General features: G+C 45.0%; 2 protein-coding genes across 3 annotated transcripts in view; both read left to right on the top strand.

The window, feature by feature from the left end:
• The first annotated feature begins 2,098 nt into the window (after positions 1-2,098).
• Positions 2,099-5,422, top strand: MRPS17 (mitochondrial ribosomal protein S17). Its single transcript, XM_045543218.1, has 3 exons — positions 2,099-2,174; positions 2,813-2,952; positions 4,498-5,422. The coding sequence occupies exons 2-3, from the start codon at positions 2,830-2,832 to the stop codon at positions 4,765-4,767; spliced, it is 393 nt and encodes a 130-aa protein (XP_045399174.1). The 5' UTR covers positions 2,099-2,174; positions 2,813-2,829; the 3' UTR covers positions 4,768-5,422.
• Positions 5,423-7,819: 2,397 nt separating this feature from the next.
• NIPSNAP2 (nipsnap homolog 2) overlaps positions 7,820-15,899 on the top strand; it is a 28,649-nt gene continuing 20,569 nt past the window's right edge. Inside the window, exon 1 of one of the 2 annotated variants that reach the window (XM_045543217.1) lies at positions 7,820-7,937. In XM_045543217.1, coding sequence (XP_045399173.1) covers positions 7,846-7,937 — 92 coding nt within the window. In that variant the 5' untranslated portion in view covers positions 7,820-7,845. The remainder of the gene's footprint in view (positions 7,938-15,899) is intronic. The other variant, XR_006733422.1, reaches the window with a different exon arrangement.

Below are 15,899 nucleotides of genomic sequence, written 5' to 3'. Positions count from 1 at the left end.
TAAATGCCTGAAGGGTGCCAGGGAAGACCCCTTCCCTCTCCGTTGTTGATCTTCATTATAGAGTAATCTCTCTCTTACCTTTGTCACACAAAGACTTCTTGGCTTAAGATGGAATATTAAATATACTCTCGGAAAGGAAATGAAAACCAACCATAAAGAAAAGAAAACAAACTGTCACTAATTTGTTGTAACTCTTAAATCAGCCTTGTATAGAAAATGTTGTAACCCTATTAAATTTCTCTGTCTTCAGATTCCTATAAGCAAGAACTTAACGTTTAAACTTTGGAGCACTGATCCCATTTCTCTGGAATTTGTGTGTCCCTGAATGGCCGTTCTCAGTTTTTTGCTTGAGTAAACTGTTTAAAACTGGATTCTGACCTTTTTGATTATGTCAGGTTGACATATCATGATAGTCTTTCCACTATTTGTATTCAACCAATTGCATGAGCTAGTAAGCAAAGGCCAGGAGGTTATTGTTCATGCCCTTGAATCTGGAATTCAGACTGGGTGTTAATGACTTGTAGCTATAGGCCTCAGGGCTGTGCTCCACTTTCTATCTCAGCCTACATCTTGGCCTTTGTCTCTGGGAAACATAAAGCACAATCACAGAAAGAGGACACATTGCCAATCTCTCCCTTCCCCACGAAGTCTCAAGGAATTAACTATGACCTTTGTCTGGTCAGGAGCATATAAATTTAAGTGCATAAGAGGGAACAGTAATAAGGCTTTTCTCCTAGGTCCCAATGTCTTCTCTCTCCTACTTTGCTTCCAGCCTTTGTCCCTTTACTCCCCAAAATTTGCTTGGGCAAAGAATTAGTCTTTTTAAAATTTAAGACACAGGATCATCTGATTTAACAGTCTTGGATTGCTGGCCCCAGGTGACAAGGGCCTCTCTTGGCCAACCTGAATGTTCTTCCCTCTCTGCTTTTTCAGATGGGCCACCTGTGACCAAAGCTTGTCTGTTTTTTGCAAGACCTCACTAAAAAGCTGCAAGAAGTAGCCAACCACATGCCAGTATGATAGTTTAGCTATCTTTGGTCTAAGACCAGATTCTCATCCACATTTTGATTGCTATAATTACCACCTTATTCAACCAGTGTTTCTGAGCCATGGCGGGGGGGGGGGGGGCGGGGTTGATTGGCATTGATTGATCAAACCTCCTCTCTCCCCAAAGTTAGGCATTCCTTTCTCAAGGTTTCCATTACCTGTGCCTGTTTTATACTGTTTCTTTCTCATCTGTCCCTGTTAGACTATAGTTCTTTGAGGGCGAGGGTTCCATTTTGGTTACAAGTAATGCCTTTGCCTCGCCCAAGCCGGGGCTAAAGGCGTGCCCTTCCCCCATGCAGTGCACTTTTATTCGTCTTTTTGCCTCCAGTGCATAGAATATATTCTGACAATAAGTGTTCCATAAATGTTTGTGAAGAAACAAATTAGTGTTGGAGCAACTAATGCCTGGATGAATTCTTATTTTCCCAGCCTTCTCTCACCAGTTGCTAAGATGTTTCAGTGACCAAAGATTCACCATGCCTATATTTTGGCCCCCATGTTGTCTGTTCCAGCAGCCTACTGCATGCTGTCCCTCTTAGCATTTTCCAAACAAAAGCCTAATATATTCCCAGCCTTCCCTCTATCTGAGAAGGCATCATCGGGCAACCTGCTTGGCCCACAATTGGCACACATTTATAGGTACACACAGTAGACTTCCCTTCATCTCACAGATACTGAGAGATAACAACTAAAATCATACTGAACATAACCTACAAAAGTTTATCTTAAAAGCTGCTTTGGGGGTAGAAATAAGTATTTCAATCTCAACATTTAGAACCTTCTGATGTTTCAATGTTTGATGAATAAAAGTTCCTTCGATTTGGAAGGGCCTGTCCATTGCCTGAGAGATCGCGGATAGAAAAGGAAGCCAAAATAAAGGCCGGAACGTCCTGCGCTACGGTGGACACGCCGGCAAAGCAAAGGCCGGGAACGCCCACGGACTCCCCACCGCCGCGGTCCCCTTTAAGGGGGAGTGGGCGGGGTCCTGCCTTTAGCTCCGCCCACGGCTGTGGGCCCTGCGGCCCAGGAGCGGGGAGGTCTGGGGCGGAGCCGCTTGCGTGCGCCGTGACGCCATCCCGCTGCGACCGGCGCTCTGCGGGTCACGTGGCAGCGCAGCGGAGGCGCAGGTGAGTTTGGGGTGCGGGCCGCTGCTGCCCAGGTGGATTTGGGGTGCTCCAGGTGCCTTAGCGTGGGAGCCGTGGGAGCCAGGCTAGTCCCCTGGCCTTGGGGTTGGCCTGGGCGGAAGGCGATTCGCCCCGACCTTCCCCAGGCCCGGCGGGACAGACTCAGTACTAACTGATCCCCAGAGCAACCCCACGGCAAGGTCTCCGGCTCTGGGGAGGGCACCCCCGCAGCTCCGCCAAGGGCTTGCGTGCCACGCATGAGTAGACGGGCAGTGAGCCTTTGGGGAGAGGCTGCCCACTGGGGTGGAGAAAGATGAGAGACACCAGGGATGACCAGCATTTATTCGCGATACTGAGCGCTTTGTGGATGAAATCTTCAAAGCACTCCTATGTGAATAGATCCTGTTGTTATTCCCATTTTGCAGAGGGGAAAACTGAGGCTTGGAGAGGTTAAAGTTAACTGCTTTGTAAACGCTTTAAAGATGAGAGGTTGAGTATTGGGAAACGTGTAAGCATCTCTAAAATGGTGATTCCAGAAAGCTAACAAAAGCTGTTTCTGAATTTGGTATGTTCTTGTGACAAAATTCATTTGGCAAGTCATAACCACCAGAATATTAAACTTTGAAAACTTTGCTTTTCAGACGATCAAAGCCACATAATGTCCGTAGCTCGTTCATCCGTCCATGCCAAATGGATCGTGGGGAAGGTGATCGGGACAGCAATGCAAAAAACTGCAAAAGTGAGAGTGACCAGGCTTGTTCTGGATCCCTATTTATTGAAGGTGAGGAACACTCCTGTTTTCGGGTGGCTTTGGCAAATCACCAACAAGTTCTGAGCCCTCCGTGGAAAAACATTTCCCTATCAATAAAGATATGTTGAGCATCTGCTTTAAGCCAGACACTGTGCTGCTCCATGGGTATAACATGGCTCATACATGGAATGTGAATTCCAAGACAATAGAGTTAATTTCAATTCCATCTGATAGTTGCCGTAGTCATTCTATATGCAAAGTGCTTTGGAAGCAGAGAACAGGACACCTCATTCTTTCCTGCCAGGTCACTGTAGGAGAGCATCCTCAATTAAGAGACATTTGAGCTGAATCTCCAGTAAGATTTTATCCAGAGGACCAGGTTAGGGGAAGCCATTCCAGCCATGATGAGTAGTTTGTGGAAGTTCGTTTAGTCGTGATAGGGCATGACATTCTACAGGAACAGCAAGTGGTTTGGCAAGGTTCAGCCCAGGCCTTGGCACTTAGTAGGCAGTATTGCTGAATGAATGACAAGGGCACCTGGAGCTGGACTGTGAAGGGACTTCTGTGTTTTGGATTCATCCTCTAAGCAAAGGAAAGACAAAGTTGGAAATAGGGATAGAGATGAGGACTGAAGGTAAAGGAGTGGGTAAGGAGGCTATTGCAGAAGTCTAGGATGGAAGTGATAAGCACCTGAGCTTGGTCCACTTGGTGCAGTGGAGATAGAGTGGAAAAGAGATTCCAGGAAGAAGGGACAGAGTCCTTGATTTGTTAAGTGTGCAGGGGGGGAAGGAACAGGTGTCAAGGATGATTTCTGCATTCAAGGTTGGGCACACAGGTAGATAGAAATGCTGTTCATTATCTAAGATCAAAACCACAAGAGCAAGCCAGAAAGAGTGATGGCATGATCTTTGGCCTTAGGAGACCTTCGTTTGAATACTGACTCTGTTGTTTACCAGCTGTGCACATTACTTAACCTCCCTGAACCTGTTTTTGTCATCTGTAAAATGGAAATACTTGCCACAGCAGAGTTGTTATAAAGAACAGATGGTTTTAGCTATCATTTGTGGCTTATTTGCAATGCTTTGAGCCAGGCAGAGCTAAGTGTTTTGGTGTATATGTGTACTTTAATGTTTTAATCTCTTGATAACTTGAGAGATACAGGTATTAGAGCCTCATTTTGTGGTGGGGAAAAAACTAAACTTGGGGTGGTTAAGTGACTGACATATCCAGTGGTGTGAGTAGCATATTTGTTGGCTGGAGAGAAGGCTCCAGTGGGAAGGAACAGTTTAAATAGTGTAGGGAGAGATGGTATTGGATAGCAAGGGTACTGAAGGGAATGGGATGGAGAGCTTGGAGACAAGGTCAACTCTGGAAAAGTCATTGCTGTTTTCCAAAAATTAAGCAGCTACTTTTTTTTTCTAGAAGCTTCCTTAAGTATTTTAATTTCTTTTCCCAAGTCCTGGCTTGTTTTCTGTGCATTACTTTTTCGTATTCTATACTACATTGCCAGATCACAGAGGAGTGTTATGTTTATTCATCAGAACTACTGATTTGTTCCTCTTCTTCTCTCAACAGTATTTTAATAAGCGAAAAACCTACTTTGCTCATGATGCTCTTCAGCAGTGCACGGTTGGGGATATTGTGCTTCTCAAAGCTTTACCTGTACCACGAACAAAGCACGTGAAACATGAACTGGCTGAGATCGTTTTCAAAGTTGGAAGAGTCATAGATCCAGTAACAGGAAAACCCTGTGCAGGAACTACCTACCTGGAGAGTCCAGTCAGTTTGGAAGCGACTCATCTAACCAAAAATCTGGAAGAACTTGATATCTCTTCATCACAGTGATGGAAGTTTAGAAGAAGAAGCCAAAGGGAAAAATGTACACATTTGCTTTATGGAAAAAGAAATTTTTCTAAGTTTCATCACAAGCTATCCAGTTTCTCGTATAGTGTTTATGATATAGTTAAAAGTAAATGAAGCAAAGGGCTTGTTATAATTTTTCATAAAGGTTTATGGCCATGTTTCAAATATTCTTTTCAGTGGACATACTTTCACGTTGCACTAAGTGTGCCTAGCAGTCTGCTGCATTACTTTGTAAGCTCACTGTTTTACAAGGTATATTGGTTTTCTTTTTTTCATTCAAAGAAAGTATCTTAGAACCTTTATTTTGGGGGAAGAAAGCCTTTTGATACAAACAAATAAGGCCACACTAAGTGAATATTTTTGATAGTATATATTCAAAATAAATTTAAATATTTTGTCTGCTTTCACCAATTCCAAAAGCAAATAATCAACATGCTTGTGGCCAGACTTTCTTCAGATTAAGTCGTACAAAATAAAAATTTTTAAATTGTGTCGTTTTCTTCTAGGCTAGATTAAATAGGAAAGAGTTCCTAAAATCTAACACATCGAATAAGGTGTAGGACCTCGCACATGTGCATTTGAGTTGGAGAGTAAGTTTTGTTGCTATTCATTAATAAACTGATAACTTAGATGTTGACTTGAGGAAACATTAAGCTATATATGTTGGTTTTCTGTCTCCTAGAAAGAGACTTGGGGCATATTTCAACCTCAACTAATACACAGGGTTTCAACAATGATCACAGGCATTGTCCGCCTTCTCAGGGCTCACAATCTAGTGGAGGAGGTTGATGTGGGTGCCTTCATTGCAAACAGAACCATGTGGGTTGGAAAGATTAGGTAACCTCTCAGGAGAGGTGAGACAGTGCTAGAACTGAATGTTAAAGAGTTTCCAAGGCCAGTAGGTGAGGGGTGTTGAAGGGGCATTCCAGACAGCAGAGGGAGTATAATGGTGAAAGAAAGGGTAACTAGGGATTATGGAAGCAAGTGAGAATTGCTGGGACATTTTGAACAAGGGTGGAACTCAGAAATAGGTAGGAGTTATTCTGTAAGCAACGATGGATTAAAGTTTTAAAGAGGGTGATAAAATTGGGAGACTACCATTCAAAAACCAGTCCTAAGACCTAAACTGAGTTTCACAGGCAAGATGAGATACTGGATAACCTTCCAAAGGACTTTCAGCTTGCTGCCAGGGTAGGTGAATGGCAGGGAAAGTGCCTTAGAGTGTCTAGGTCTCTGGCAGGTGGGGCTCTCTGGGTAGCCTGGGGGGGTTCATGCAGGCATCTCCAGGTAGTTCTCTCAGAAAATGATGATGCCTGGGCCAGAGTCCAAGCCATCTCTCAGATATTTTGAAGGGTTCCTATACTCTGTAATGGTATCATTTTTATTTAAAGAAGGTTTTTTTCCTAAAAATCTTGGTGTAAATGATGCTCCAGGAAGACTTGCTGTGTTTATTCTATGGCTTTGAGTACCCTAAGCCACACCGGTAAGATAAGAGTGCCTCCTTTTCCCCAATAAAAAGCACTGGGTTAATGGAACTCCAGAGCAAAATGACAGCGGAGGAAAACAATGCAAAATAAGTGGCCTAATGCTAGATAACAAGAGTACGGTCGGCAAAGAAATGTCTAGCTACAAAGTTTACATTTCAGGACAGATTTGAGAAATTGGAGAGATGTGAGAAAGTCACGGGGGCTCATCCACACGTGAAGAGGCCGTGTCTCTTGCTTTGTAGGACAAGGACAGCCAATGATGTCCCGGGAGAGAGCTCACGTCTGCTTCCCTCTTGGTTCTACATGCCTTACTAAGCATGTGCTAGTTGAGGTCAGGAACTCCCTCAACCACACAGCCTCTGGCCTCCAAGGGACAGGTCCCTTTCCCCAGTCTGGGGCAAATCCTTGTATCGTCCCTCCTCCATGCAGCGGACCCAACTCTGTCGTCCCTGGTGGTCCCTTGCCATATTAACATGTTCGGATTCTTCCCCACTCAGAAAACTCCTGCACCCTTTGGCCCCGTCATTACCAGTTTAAGAGTCCTCAGTCGCAAACCCAGTCCCGTCCCCCATTCCTCTGAAGCAGAGAGCTCCAAGCCCTCCGCTGGCCTTGAAATGCTCCCCTTGGCTGCTGGAGCCTGTACTCCCGCCCGGTTCTCCCCCTCCTCTCAGTGTCTAGTTCCCTTTCTGTTCACCTTGTCTTGGTTACAGGTTTCATAGTTACATCTGTGGCTGTTTTATCTTTCTGCAGGATACATTTTCCCCTATGCAATGCCACCTGGACTCACGCCTTTGCTTAAGTTGTTTCTTCTGCCGGGGACGCCCTGCCTTCTTCCACTGGTCCAGCTCTTCTTCCCTTGGGACTGAGCTGTCCTGCCAGCTGCTTGGGGAAGTTTTTCCTGGTCTGTCCTCCACCTCACAGCCACTCCCATGGCAGGCTGTCCTGCGCTGCCTGGGCGTCTTGTGAACCTCTCCATTTCAACACTGCACACACTTGATCCAATTATTTCACATTCTGTCCCCACTAGACTGGGACGGCTTGGGGGAAGGCGGGAACAATGTGGTCCCGAGACCACGACAGAATTTGAGTATGTTTCCATTCAGAATGCTTTTATTGAAGTGTTAAAGTTTTTTGAAATGACAATCTATTCACGTGGTACAAAATTCAAAAGGTATTCGGGAGAAGCCCCCCTCCTACCGCCCCGGCCCCAGGCAGGCCCTGGGTGTCCCTGGGGACAGAGCTACTCTTGTCTCGTGGAGCCTTCCGCGTACATTCGAGCCACGCCCGTGCTCCTCCGCACACCCTGCTCCGGGCGCCGAGCTCCTTTCGCCGGAGATGATCGTGTCGCGACCGACTCCGCTCGGCCTTCGCGCTCCCTGCTCCCAGCGGCCGGGCCCGAGACAGCCCGCAGGCCCCGCGGCCGCGCCCCGCGCCCCCTGGCGGCGGCGCCCCGCACTGCAGCGGCCGCGCGCCCGCCCCGCCCCAGCCTTGTCGGGGCCCGGCCGGGGGAGGGGTCGCGGCGGCGGCGTCAGCGGCGGCGCCCGGGCGGTGGGAGCCGAGGCGCCGAAGCAAGATGGCGGCGCGAGTGCTGCGCGCCCGCGGAGCGGCCTGGGCCGGCGGCCTCCTGCGGCGGGCCGCCCCCTGCGCCCTCCTGGCCGGGCTCCGGTGAGCAGCGCCGCCCTTTGCAGGAGCGGCCGGGGAGGGGCCGCCGCGGGGCAGAGGGCGCGGGGTCCCCAGCGCGCGTCTCCGCCCCGGCCCGCCCGCGCTTCCACGGCGCAGGGCTGCGGGCTGGCGCGGGCCGGGGCGGCGGGCGGCGGGGCCGGGGCGGGCCGGAGCCTCCGTGGGGTCGGAGTCCCTTTCCGGCCCGCCGGGCTCAAGGTCACCGCGGGGATGGGCCGGGGCGCGGCCCCGCCTTCCCCGAGGCAGGCGCCCGCTGCTCGGCGCGGAGGCCACGTCCGCCTGCTGCGCCGGCCTGGCCCGGCCTGCGGGACCTTGACCCGCGCGACCCGAGGCTGTAGGCCCTGGACGCGGCCTGCTGGGTTCCCGCCGACCGTGCAGAGACGCCGCGCGCCGGTTCAAAGCCTCTGCGTCTGCGCCTGCAAAGGGCAGTAGGACCGCTCGCCTGTTAGTGGCTGTGAGCCCTCAGCGAAGGGTGACGAGGAGTAGGGAGGGGTCAGAGCACTCGAGTCTTTGGCTTGAATTTTAAAGCAGGTAGTGGATCAGAAAGTATTTATAATTGTCATCACGGAGTATTTACGCGTTGGGTTCATGTTTAAACTTTTTTTTTTTCTAACTTAAGTGGATTAGCTGTTTGGTTGTCGGAATCCCGCACCTTGACATTTCCATGTATCATTTTCTACATTCAGAAACCAAAGCCCATCCTAACTTCCCCATAGATTTGCTTTCTCATTTTCATTACTTTGGGTAATTTAAATTACCCAAAGAGCAAAGGAACTAACTACCTGTTTATTGAAATCTTACTGTGGGCTGGGAAGCTTTATATAATATTGTTTATTTAATTTAATCTTAGTAGCAATTTTAAGAAGTAGGTAGCATCAGCATCTTAAGAGATGAGGAGATGGAACCTCAGAGACACACATAACTAGAAAAAGCGTTTGAACCCAAGTTTGTCAGGCTTCAGGCCCCGTGTCCTTCCAGAACTGATGCCCAACTTACATGTCCAAATTATTTAAATTTGATGTTTGTTTCCAACTTAATTAACAACTCAACTTCCTTTTATGTTGTATATGTTGTATTTATGATGTATCTTATTTTTAAGCCCGTGAAATTTGTATTTTCTTCTTTTTAAAAGAAAGCTGAAACTGAAAGTGTTCACTCAACATACTTGCCTAACGTGCCCAAGGACATAAAGCTAGTAAACTTGAGAGTTGGACCTGAGTCTCCCCAGTACCCTCACTTCCCACTGGAGCCAAATGTTGTTCACCTTGGAGTTCTTATCTCTATCTGACCTGTTGGTTCTTTGATTACTCTTTGAGGTCCCCCTGCACATTTGGACTGCTGCTTTCTGGTTTCTAGTCTGTCTTAACTGTAGGTGTTCTCTAGGACTCAACCTAGACCCAGTTAATTCACTAATTCTTTAAAATACTGAGTGTGTCCAATGTACTTAAAGTCCTTTGGAACTGAGCATAACAGCCATGGTCACTATCCCCAGGGAGCCATGGCAGAGGTAAAAATACATAGACTTACAGATTGAGGTAGGTGCTGTGAGAGAAAAATCAGGGAACTATCACGTGAGCCCGTGGAAGATTTCTCTAAGAAGGTGGTATTAAGCTGAGATCTGAAGGGTCAAGTATCCGAGAAAGCCTTGAGTGGGAAAAAGTCAGGTATACGGGGAAATCCAAGAAAAGTCTAGGAGGCTGGAGTACAGGAGTGAAGGGAAGACTGGCTAGAGGAGAATTACCAAGGAACAGGGACCAAGCAAGTCTAGGCCTTGCAGGCCACCTTAGAGAACTTGGATTTTATTCTGAGAGCCATGGAAGACATTTATGAGAGCCATGGAAGACATTTAAAGGTATAACATGGATTTTATTCTGAGAGCCATGGAAAGACATTTAACGGTGTGATCCGATCCAATCTGTGTTTTTAAAAGATGAACCTGAATTTGGAGAGGAGACAGAATCAAGGGTCATGGCCAACTGAGTGCATGCTGGTACCGTATAACTGAGTAGTATTCGTTCCATAAGTATGAGTGCCTACGATGTGCCAGGCATTGTTGGCTGTTGGAAAACAGATGGGTAAGTCACAGAAGGCCATCCAGGAGCTTCCTAGTAATTCTGGAGTGGGGGTAGGGAAGGAATTTAGAGCAGTTTAGGACCTGGTAAAGTTTGAGAAGGCTATGTGCTATTCAAGTGGAAATGCCCAATAGGCAGTTGGCTATATGATTTCTCAGAAGACATATCTGGGCTGCAGATAACATTTGGGAGTTGTCAGCATACAGGAATGATAAGTGTTTGTAGATACATGGGTTTCATTATACTGTTTGATTTGAATGAAATTTTTCATGTTGAAACATTTTAAAACTGTAGGAATGGAAAAGATTGCTTCAGGTGAGAGTGTGGGTAGAGAAAGGGCTGAGAAACAAGCCCTAGGATGTGCCAGCATTTACAGGCTGGATATAGGAGGGGCAGCTGGTAAGGTCATTGTTACGTGACTGTTGCCAGAAGTATTTCAAGGAGGGAGTGATTAGTTGTGCTAGATGCTGCCAAAAGGTTAAGTAAAATGACAGAAGAAAACTGGATTTGCCAACAGGGGTGTTGTGGGTGACCTTGCAAGATCAGTTTCAGAAAGGAAAGAGAAAGTCTTCCTGGGAGACTCAAAGACTCTACCTTTGCTGGACAGCTTACTTATCTCGCTCAGCACCAGGCCCAGAATTCCCAGCTGCTTACAGGACATTGCACTAGTGTTGCACAGGTGCTGAAAATGCTCATGTACCCAGGATTTAGTGCATCTTCCTCCTACAAAGCTTGCTCCTCCTGGGTTCTCTCTTCCCAGTAAGGGAACATCTTACCTTTAGTGGCCAAGGCCAGAAGCCAGATCTTCCCCAGGCCCATCGCTTCTTTCTCTCTCCCATCTAGTCAGTTGTCACATCTGTCAGTTCTGCCTGTAGTATGTCTTCTCCAACCCCAGGACCCTAGCTCAACCCTCAGCAACACTCTGGATTCCCACGAAGAGTGTGGACTTGAACCCATTGGTGAAGGGAACTACTAAAGGAGTCTAAGAGATTTTCCTATTAGAAAGATCTCTATGATGTGAACCTTGACTGGATCCTAACCCCTCCTCCCTAATCCCCCCATTCCCCTGCCACGAAAACTATAAAAGACATTTTGGGGATATTTTAATAGGGAGTAGATGTTAGATGTTATGGAATTACTATTTTTCTTAGATGTGATAATACCATTGTGGTTTTGTCCTCATTCTTAGGAGATGCATGATGAAATATTTAGGGCTGAAGTATCATTATGTCTATATTTTCAAATGGTTCTGTGAAAAACAAATACATAGAGAAAAAAATGGTAAAATGTTAATTTTTTAATCTAGATGCAGGGCACAAAAGTATCCTACTATTTCAACTTTTCTGTGTTTAAAGTTTTTGAAATGAGAAGTGGAACAGGTCTCTACAGCAACAATGAGGAAGACCGATTCTTGGAGGTCAGCAGGTAGTTTGGTGGTAGGGAGGGGAGCCAGGTAATGTAAGACTTGCCTAGAACACGTCCTTCGGCCTCCTCCCTCCCTGGGCGGGGTTTACGTACTCCTGGCTTTGGCAGCTAACCAGTGCTGCTCAGGACGTCCCTACTCCCGTGGAGTCTTCCTGACAGGCTGCTCCTTGTCTTTCAGGTCTTCAGCTCAAAAAGTATTTATTCCTTTAGAGACTTGGTCCCCACACCGACTTAGATTCCATTTCCTCTTTCCCCACCCCCACCACAACCTCATGTCTCCATGGAATAGCTTATCTCACTTTGGGCTGTGGACGTGTTTGTCTGCTCCCACCAGCAAACTGAGCTCTGTGAAGTCAGGGCCAGGTTCATCCTTACATCGTATGCGCAGCCTGACCCGGTGCCTGACACGTGCAGTGCACAGTCAAACATTTGACCATGAAATGAACGAAGCCCACTACACTCCTGCTGCTCGATGTTAAATCTTTTCCCCTCAGTTGTCTCTAACTAAACCGTAGCACCATCTTCCACACCTGATCAGGACCCGCGTCTCATCCTTTTTACTTCAAGAATACCTTTTGAATGCATTCCTTTTCCTTTGTCCCCACTGCCATCATCTTAACCCAGGACCATCCTTTGGTCCATGCGGTATTTATTGAATGCCTCGTGCGTGCTTTTTGTTGCTGGGCATGGCAACCAGCAGGAAGCCCGGGACCTGTGCTCCCTGCTTTTATGGTACAGTCATCCGCCACACTACTGCCAGGCTGCTTTTTACACTTAGACCTTTTTTGAAAACTTGCTGGCATTGCACCATATACAGGACAAAGTCCCCTGATAGGCATGGTGCACAAGAGCCACCCAGCCCCACTTTGCTCTCCCGTAATATCTCATGCCATCCTCCTACACCCTGCTGTCCTGCCTTGCTTAGCTCTTCGCTGTTCCAGAAATATGCCATTCATTTTTATGACTCCACACCTCTGTACGTGTTATTCCCTTTGACTGGAATTATCACCTGCCTTGTTCACCTCTCTTACTTACCCTCCAAAACAGAGCCAGAATGTCTCTACTGGAGTTCCTCTTCTCCAGGGCCAAGCTGATGGCTCGTTCCCTTGACCTGCCACACTGTGTGTGTGTGTGTGTGTGTGTGTGTGTGTGTGTGTGTGTGTGTACATTCACGTTTACAGTATCTGTGGTCACTCTGGCTGTTCACTGATAGGTTTTTCCTATGAGACTGAAGGCTCACTCTGGTTCATCTTTATATCCACAGAACCTGGCACATAATGCTTATTCTTTTGAAAGTCTAGTGTTTTGTGTAATGTGCTGTCCTGTATGCTCTGTAAAGTGCCACCTAATATATATATGATGTTATAAAGATTCCTAATCTTGGTAGTTTTCACTGTCACTTAAGAACCCAAGCCCAAGGCTGGGCGTGGTGGCTCATACCTGTAATCCTAGCACTCTGGGAGGCTGAGGCGAGAGGATAGTTCGAGGTCAGGAGTTCAAGACCAGCCTGAGCAAGACCCCGTCTCTACTAAAAAATAGAAAGAAATTATATGGACAGCTAAAAATATATATAGAAAAAATTAGCTGGGCATGGTGGCGCATGCCTGTAGTCCCAGCTACTCGGGAGGCTGAGGCAGAAGGATCACGTGAGCCCAGGAGCTTGAGGTTGCTGTGAGCTAGGCTGACGCCATGGCACTCTAGCCTGGGCAAAAAGAGTGAGACTCTGTCTCCAAAAAAAAAAAAAAAGAACCCAAGCCCAGCCCAGATCATATCACTCTGGCAGTTGTTGGCATGGCTACAACTTGAATGACTAGATAGATTGGGCACAGCTTTAGTCACCTGACACTCAAAAGATTTCAGTTTGATAGTAGTCGGGGGCAGTGGTGGGCCAGACTTCTTCATTTGTTAAGACAATTGCTACCCAAGTTCACAACTGAACAGCACTGAGGTTCGTTCTTGTGTGTACGCTATGTTGGCTTTTTCTTAGTCTCATCCCCTGCACCATGTATTTAGTTTACAAAGCATTGCCATATCCCTTACCTCATTTTACCCATCCTAAGGTGAATCCCTTTAGTATTATTAAAATATGGAATGAACACTCAATTGGGAGACTTCTGTTTGGAAAGCATCTCTTATTAGTGACAATATTTTGAACTTCATACTATGATTTAAATTCGTGTTTTTATTTTGCCACTTCTTAGGTCATTTAGCCTTTCTGAGACACTCTTTAAAATGTGGTACTTACCTTGCTAGGTCGTTTTGAGAATTAAATGAGATGACATAGAAAAACTGCCTAGTCCAACCCTTAACAGGAAATACGTGCTTAGCTTTTAATCCTCTTGAGTTCTAAAGAGAAGGAGAAAAATTACTTTGGTATTTTTTCACCTCCAGATTTAGCTTGCCAATAGTTCTTTATTATACTCTCTTATAAAGTATTAAATGCCATAGAACTTAAATATCAGTATATATACATAATGTATGCTTGTCTATGTATTTCTGGAAGGATACATTAAAAACTATTAGTAATGATTGCCTTGTTGAGTATTTCTTTTTTTACATGAAACTCCCTAGTATGATATTTTTAGAAACATTCATCGTACTGCTTTTTTAATTGTTGATTATATAATACAGTGTCCCACAAACAAATCTTAAAACTTTCTACTTTGTCTATCACTAATTTTATGTATTTGCCGTTTTGCTTCATGATATTAAATAAATATCCCAAAATGTGTTTTTATTGAAATGAATTTTACCATGAATCATTTGGAGAATTGCCTTCAGATTGAGTTTATTGTTTGTAATCAAAGAGTGAATTGAAAACAGAAATGGATACCATATGATGTTAGTTTTTGCTAAAGAACTAATAGTTCTTATATGTAAATTCTTTTTAATTTTAGAAAAGTTTGTTTTATTGAAAAAATAGTTTTAAAAACTTTTTAACCCATTAGTATATATCAAGTGCTGTCCTAAGTAGTTTAAGTGTATTATCTAAGAGTATGCATATAATTTTTGTACCTACAAATGTACAAAAGGAAAAAACATAGTATATGGGGAAAGCTGTCTCTTTTCCCTCTCCCTCTAATCCTCCCCAAAGTGTACCACCATTAACACTTTCTTAATTCTAAGAAATTTTAACGTATAGTAAAAGCAAAATGGAAGAATCCCCATTTAGAACTATATGTTTTTGTCCTATGTACTTATAAGAAAAATTGCATGTACTCATATTAAGTTTGTTATTTTGCTTGTTTAATGTGAGTTTGCTGCTTTTTAATCTTTGAAGGGTTTGAAAGCATGCTTTTATGTTTTTTGATCATTAGAAAACAGTTCATTGTTAATTTTATGTTTATATATTTTATAAGTTCACATTCAAAAATCTTTTTATCTGGTTTCTAGCCCGATTGAAACAATATCCTATGAATTGATTTTTAAATTAAAAGAACATCTTAGGGGAGAAAATTGCTCTGTAATATTTGTTCAGTAAAACAGCAAGTCGATTTTTGAAGCATAAAAAGAAAAAAGCTGCCTAAAGCGAAATTAGAGTACTCTTATTTCTAAAATACCTTTGTTGAATAAGAATAGGAATTTATATTATTGTAATGTGGAATCCACATGTTCATTTCTTGAAGCAGTGGGGAATTTGCCCTCATGAGAGTTTTTCTTTCTTGTCCCTGGTTTAAATTCCTAGTCCTCCCTTTTAATACCTGCGGCCACGAGCTCTTTTAATGTTTGCCTGGTGGTGTCTGTGTCCTTAAGCAAGTCTGACAGACAGAAACACCTAGTCTAGAAAATCACATAGTGTTTCTATAGAGGTCCCCAAGAAGAGGTTTACACTGACCCATCAGCATCCAGACCCTGTTTTGAAGTGCTGGCTAAGATCCTGAGCTTTATCTTTGCCACTTGAAATCCCAGCACATCACTGCTCCTGGCACAATCTAGGAAAGGGGCAGAAGACACTTATCTGTGGGTCAGTTAAAAACTATAGCCAGGAGAGGTGGCTCACGCCTGTAATCCTAGCACTTTGGGAGGCTGAAGCAGGAGGATTGTTTGAGGTCAGGAGTTCCAGACCATTGAGGACTGAATTCTGATCTTTTTCTTTGCCAAAAAAATTCCTTTCTGAGGGGACCTGGTGAGTCACATCTATGAATGATAAAATCTCAGTAAACAGGTTTTTATGATGTGGTTTACTTCCCAACCTCATTCCGGTATAACATCACATGAAATATAGAAGACCCTTTTCTTAAGCATTCCTCTCCGCTGATTCCGAGTCTTTTGGACAAAGCCTAACTCTTTCAGCCAATTGTCAACTAAAGAATCCCTAAATCCACCTATGACTTGTAAGCCCCCACTTTGAGATGTCCCACCTTTTGGGGCCAAACCAATGTATGCCTTCCATGTATTGATTTATGACTTTATCTGTGATTCCTGTCTCCCTGAAATGCATAAAACTAAA

This window comes from Lemur catta, chromosome 2, assembly GCF_020740605.2.
Source record: "Lemur catta isolate mLemCat1 chromosome 2, mLemCat1.pri, whole genome shotgun sequence".
Classification (NCBI taxonomy): Eukaryota; Metazoa; Chordata; class Mammalia; order Primates; family Lemuridae; genus Lemur; species Lemur catta.
This window is presented reverse-complemented; position numbering and strand designations above follow the sequence as displayed.